This window comes from Stegostoma tigrinum, chromosome 14, assembly GCF_030684315.1.
Source record: "Stegostoma tigrinum isolate sSteTig4 chromosome 14, sSteTig4.hap1, whole genome shotgun sequence".
NCBI classification, from domain to species: domain Eukaryota; kingdom Metazoa; phylum Chordata; class Chondrichthyes; order Orectolobiformes; family Stegostomatidae; genus Stegostoma; species Stegostoma tigrinum.
Genome location: NC_081367.1, coordinates 53132784 through 53139729, shown reverse-complemented (window position 1 = coordinate 53139729; position 6946 = coordinate 53132784). Strand labels below are relative to the sequence as shown.

General features: G+C 39.3%; 1 protein-coding gene across 3 annotated transcripts in view; it reads right to left on the bottom strand.

Moving 5' to 3' along the window:
• Positions 1–2171: 2171 nt before the first annotated feature.
• Positions 2172–6946, bottom strand: part of LOC125457544 (apolipoprotein D-like) — a 28357-nt gene continuing 23582 nt past the window's right edge. For all 3 annotated transcript variants that reach the window (XM_048541887.2, XM_048541888.2, XM_048541889.2), the window contains exon 6: positions 2172–3178. In XM_048541887.2, the coding sequence (XP_048397844.1) occupies positions 2952–3178 (227 nt within the window). In that variant the 3' untranslated portion in view covers positions 2172–2951. The remainder of the gene's footprint in view (positions 3179–6946) is intronic.

Here is a 6946-nt window from a genome sequence, read left to right as displayed (position 1 = left end):
GGGTTAGTGATACCCAGTGTAAAGCCAACAGTCCAGAGAAAATGAGAATAAAAGCTTACAGTTCACAAGAATCTTGAATTAAAACATAAGTGTCTTGAAGCATCTAGGGTTGAAGTGGGAAATCAAATTGGAAGGGGAAGTCCATTTGGGCATTTTAAATCAAAGATGAGCGTTTTACAGTTGAAATATTGCTCATCTGGAGAGCCAGTATAGGTCAGCAAGCACAGAGATGATGCATAAGTAAAGATAGACAGCAGATGCTTAGACGAGCTCAGGTTTATGGACAGTTGGATGTAAGATATAGGAGGCAATCTTGGAGTGTGCTATAATAGTCAAGTCTAGATGTAACAATGGCTTGAAAGAGGGTTTCAACAGACGAGCTGAGAAAGAGAATCAGATGATGTTACAAGGAAGGAAATAAATATACTTTGCGACAAGTACAGACTGTGGTTAAATTTGACACCAAAGGTGTGAACAGTCTGATTTAAGGCTTTTCAGTTACTAGACAGAGTCAGCAGATATTTATGTGAACTATTGCATAACAGATCATCAAACTTAAACACTTTCTCCACAGATGATACCACACCTTTTAAGTATTTACAACCTTTTGTTTTCATTTTCTATATGTGAAGTATGTCATGCATTTCATGGCAGATGGAGGATAATGTTGGAAAGTGTGAGGTCTTGCATTTTGCTTGGATGAATAGGGGTGCACATTAGTTTCTAAATGGGAAAAAAAGTGCCAGAAATCTGAAGCACAAAGGGACTTGGGAGTTTTGGTTCAGATTGCCTTAATGTTAATATGCAGCTTCTTATGGCAGTCAAGAAGGCAAATGCAATGTTGGCATTCATTTCAAGTGGATTAGAATACAAGAATACAGATTACTGCAGAGGCTGGAAAGACTCTGGTCAGACTACATTTAGAATGCTGTGAGCAGATTTGCTCATAAAAGGAAAGATGCACTGTCATTAGGGATGGTCCAGAGGAGGTCTACAAAGGGATGAAGAGCATGTCTTATGAGGGGCAGTTGAGGACTCCGGGTCTGTACTCACTGAAGTTTAGAAGGATGAGTGGGATCTCATTGAATGCTACAGAATACTGAGAGGCCTGTATAGAGTGGACGTGGAGAAGATGTTTTGACTATCAGGAGAGACTGAGACCTAAGGCTAGAGTCTCAGATCGAAGGGACAACCCTTTCAAACTGAGATAAGGAGGAATTTCTTCAGCCAGAGGGGATGACTCTGTGGAACTCATTGCCATAGGGGGCTGTGGAGGCCAAGTTATTGAGTGTATTTAAGACAGAGACAGATAGGTTTTTGATAATAAGGGGATCAAATCTTTCAGGGAGAAGACAGGAGAATGGAGTTGAAAAACAGATCAACCATGATCGAGCAGACTTTATGGACCAACAGGTCTAACTCTGCTCTTGCGTCTTTCAACATTCAGTTTCTGCTGCTTTATTTGTAGATGTTCCCATACTTATAATTAGAGGTAAGATTTTTCTACAAACTACATGTAATTTAGAAACGCAAAATGTGACACAACTGCAACAGAACGGATGTGTATTAGGTGTGGCATATTTTTAACACCATTTGTGCATCTCTTGTGGAATTATTTATAGTAATGATGGAAATGGTTACCATTCCGTGGAAAATGGTTCCTAATTGGGAAGTAAACCCCAGCTTAGTTTTCTTGTGGTTCAGGAACATTGCACATTCTAAAGTGCTAATCACTTCACAAGAAAAAGACAGTGAATCCAGAAAAGCTGGTTAGAAGTGGCCAGCTATGAAGTGTTCTCATTTCCAATTTGCCACTGTATAAGAGCTAAAAGCAAAGCTATAACTAATACAAAACTATCCATAAATCCATTCAAAAGAAACCAATGGAATACATGATAAATATATCCACTTTGACTTTGTATTTTTATTGCCAAGATGAGAACTTATACTGTAACTTTTATGTATTTTCACAGCGTATGAAGCAAAATGGTAGCATGCATGAAAATTGAATAATATAAGTTTGAACAACAATGCACTTTGCTAAACCATCTGCAAAGGAAAAAATAAAATGGGGCAGCTTGCATTAAATCCTTACATAAAACAATTAACCAAAGCAGCTGGATAAACATTTAAAATAACTACAACACAAAGAATAATGAGATGAAAAAGTCTTTATGAGATGGTTAAAATTGGTTACTTTAATTTCAAAACTTTATGGTTTACATTTTACGCTTATCATCAGGATTAAAGGCTGCTATGATGGCTTACTGACTGTCTTCGAAAATGTTTAATTTTCACTTGCATGGAAATTAACATTATTTCTGAGTAGGGATGGCATGTAACTTTACTCTCCGGAAAATGTACCTAATACCTTAGAAGGTAGTTTCTAAAACAAGCAAGCAATGCGGAATGCATGGTTTACAGCAAGGTGTGAGGGTAAGAAGTTGCCCATTCATTTTTTTTGACATGTTAAGTCATAATGGCAAAAGAAGAGATGGTTTGTATAGTCTAAATCAGCAGGTTCATTATTTTCAAACACATTAGTACTAAATATATCAGTACTCAGTTTATGCCTACCTAGTTGATAACATTACCTCAGCAAAGCCCTTTGTAATTTGAAGAAAAATTACCACTGCATGTGTACTTGGCTCAATAAATTCTACTGATATATGAATCAGAGCTTAAAATCAGTACAGATGTTTTGATAGGCACATTACTTCTAACGGGGACAAATATTGACAACTAATGATAACTTGGAGATGCCTATTATGACTTTCATTTCTAGTAAAAGTAAATCTTCACAATTCATAGTCCACACAAAAAACCTTAGCATATAACATGTCATTCCGGTTACATTAACTCACTTGTGATGTACAATCACATAAACTAAAACAATTCATTTTGATAACAGATTAAAATGTTGATTTGTGTGGTTTTTGATCACCTCTTTATTAAGGGCAGTTCTGTTGATCTATTGTATGTATTTTATCAAGTTTGATTTTATGATCTTTCAGAATATTTTCCAGTTGATCGATGGTACTTTCTTCCAAATACGCATGTCTTGACAAAATCCATGCATAGATCGTGGGATACAAATTATGCTGAGTGCAGGAGTAGACCAGTGAATAACTTGTACAGTCAGAGGCTAATATCTGGAATGGGATAAAGCTGAACTCATCTGCAAAAACAAAGTTCACAAAACTTTAATCTGGGAGAAGCAAGTTATTCTCACAAAGCAAAAGCAGAGGCATGAAACAAATATTTGATGTTGTCTTCACAATAGAAGACATAAGCTGCTTACCAAAAAACAGGGCTACCCAGGGGGTAAAACAAAGAAGGAAATTAAGCTTGTAAAAAGAGATAACTATAGAGAAAGGACACACTCACTAATTTAGATTACTTAATTTGGGGAGGTAGTGCATAGTGTTAAAGTCACTAGACTAGGAATCTGGATAAGTTTTCCTTCAAGTGGAACATTCCTTGTCACGATGGACGTTTTGGCACTCAACACCAGCATCCTCCATGATGACGGCATCATTGCAACAGCATGGCAAGAAATCACTGAACCAACTACATAGCAACATCAATAAGTTACATAGCAACATCAATAAGTTCCATCCCAACATCAGATTTACCTCGGACTACTCTTTAGAATCAATCTCATTCTTGGACACATACATTTCCATCAAGGACAGACAGCTCAGTACCCCCCTCTATCGCAAGCCCATGGATAACCTCACAATGTTGCACTTCTCTCGCTTCCACCCTAAACATATTACAGAAACCATTTCTTATGGACAGGCCCTGTGTATACGCAGGATCTGCTCAGACTAGGCAGAATGCAACAGACACCTAAAGGTTTTGAAGGATGTCCTCATAAGAACAGGATACGACGCTCAGCTCATCAATCACCAGTTCCGATGTGCCACAGCAAAAAACCACAATGACCTGCTCAGAAGACAGACGCAGGATATGACTGAGAGAGTATAATTCGTCGTCCAGTACATCCCCAGAGCAGAGAAACTATGCCATGTTCTTTGCAGCCTTCAACATATTATCGATGATGATGAGCATCTCACCAAGATCTTCCCTACACCTCCACTTCTTGCCTTCAAACAACCATCAACCCTTAAACAGACCATTGTTCACAGCAAACTACCCAGCCTTCAGGACAACATTGACCACAACGCTATACAACCCTCACATGGTAATCTCTGCAAGACATATCAGATCATCGACACAGAGATTGCCATCACACATGGGAACACTGCCCACAACGTACACAGCAGATACTCATGTGACTTGGCAAATGATGCCCATCTCAAATGCTGCAAGCAAGGATTCTCCAAGGCATGGTATATCAGTAAGACCATGCAGACACTACAACAATGGATGAATGAATACTGAGCCACAATGGCCAGACAGGAATATTCCCTCATAGTCAGGGGACACTTCAATGGTCAAGGATATTTGGCCTCTGATCTTCGGGTAAGTGACCTCCAAGCCAGACTTCGAGATACACAACACAGTCACTGAGCAGAGACTGATAGCCAAGTTTAGCACCTATAAAGATGCCTCAGCTGTGATCTTGGGTTCATATTGTAGTACATGTAACCCGGCTACACCATTCTGTATCTGTAAAATCTGATATGTCTTGCAGAGATTGCCATGACAGGGTTGTATAGCGTTGTGGTCAATGTCGTCCTGAAGGCTGGGTAGTTTGCTGTGAACAATGTCCTGTTTTGACACCATCAACTTGATCAATTGTTATGATCTCTCTACCTTAATTAGTTTGTACAATTTTGAATTACTTATTACTTTGGTTAGGCCCTCAGCATACAACTCTTATACCTATCATGTTATTCCAGTCATTTGGTTGACTCCAGCATCACTTTATTTTTACCTTTTTTGTTATTATCTCTCTGCTTTATTTAATCAGATTATAGGTCATCCCCTCGCTGCTTATTCTGCTGTTGACACTGTACTCACGATCTAACACTCTTGATCACCCGCAGAGACTTATTAGCTGACACTGCACTCACACCAGATCTTTTGATCTCTGAGCCCTTGATCTCTCTGTCTATAAATTCTGTGTCTATATGCTCTTCTCTCTCACTGTACCTGCTGACAGGGCTGCACTCCGAAAGCTTGTGAGATCAAATAAACCTGTTGGACTATAACCTGGCATCATGTGACTTCAGACTTTGAAGTTTTCCTTGGGACATAGGTTCAAATCTCTTCATAATAGGTCATAGAAAACCTATATTGTGGAAACAGGCCATTCAGCCTATCAAGTCCACACCAACTCTCCAAAGACCATCCCACCCAAGATCCATGCATTTACTGTGACTAACCCATCTACAGGGTAATTTAGCATGGCCAATCCACCTGACCTGAACATTCTTTGAAATCTGGCAGAAAACCAGAGCACCCAGAGGAAACCCATGCAGACCCAGGTAGAATGTGCAAACTCCGCACAGTCACATGAGGATGGAATCCACTGAGGATGCTAACCACTGAGGCACCATGGTGATGAAATTTGAAATCAAATATATAAACTGGAATAAAAAGGTTCATCAAATGGTGACCGTCAAACAACTGTCAATTGTTGTAAAAATCCAGCTGTTTCATTAATGTTTCCGTATTGAAGGAAATTTGCTGTCTTTACCTGGTCTTGCCTACATCTATCGCCAAACCCACTGCAATCCAGTTAACTCTACTACTGTCTGGCCCAGGTTGACTCTAACTGGTCTCTGGCCAATTCTAAATAGGCAAATATTTGTGGAACCTCCTCCAATGAGTTGTTTAATTGTCCACCACCATTCATAACTGGATTTGGCAGGACTGCTGAGCTTAGATCTGATCCCTTGGATGTGTAATCACTTGATTCTGTCGATCATTTGCTGGTTATGCTGTTTGTCACACAAGTAGTCCTGTTTTATAGCTTCACCAGGTTGATATGTCATGTTTAGGTGTGCCTTCCACAACTCTTCACTGAACTGAGCTGATCCCCTGGCTTGATGCTAATGGCTGCGGGTGGGGGAGATATGCCTAACCACAAGAATGCAGATTGTTTTGGAATACAATTTGGCTGTTGCTAATGGCCCACATTTCCTCAGAGTAGTAGGTACAGAAAGCGTATATAATATCTATTGAATCTTTCAGTACTCCATTACTCCCTTCTATTAATAGCAAAGGTGACAGGAAAGTCAAAGAAAAGACACACACAGACAGAGAAACATAGAGAGCTACAGAAAAGAGGCTGACCAACAGGGAGAGAGCATACATTTCTTTAGTTCAGTTTCAGAGAATCAATGAAGCAATGAGGAACCTGTAATGTAAGAAAAGGAGCTTATCATTGTATTTAAAAGTATAACAGGGAATATACTGTTCAGAATTTAGGTTTTAAGTATAAATGCTACCTAGATATAATGTCAAATTAATACACATATTCTTGTTCTCGAATGTTACAGTAAAACTATTCATTTAAATGTAAGATCATGTTGCACATTTTTCCCATTATTAACTGAAAATTCACATTTCTTTTTAAAAGTTACCAGGCTTTTTACAGAGACTATAATACCATAAGAGATGTTGAATGAAATGGTGTGACCACTTCAGTAAGGACTATAAATAGTTCCCTTGGACTGAAGGAAGCAGCAATGAAGGCTGTAGCAGGGGTGGGAGGGTAATAGTTTTAATGTGGAGCACATCACTCAAGACTCAGAGCCTGAATCGCAACACCATCCAGGGCAAAATAGCCTGAGTGATAGGCACTCCACCAAGTGCTGGCTATGGAACTTTGGTCAATTGTTGCAGTGCTTCTTATTGATGGCACACACACTGCTGGCACTGTGCACTGGTGCCAGAGACAGTGAATGTTGAAGAATTTAGATGTGGTGCTAATCAAGCTTTGTCCTGGGTCCTTGAACATTGTTGGTGGTGC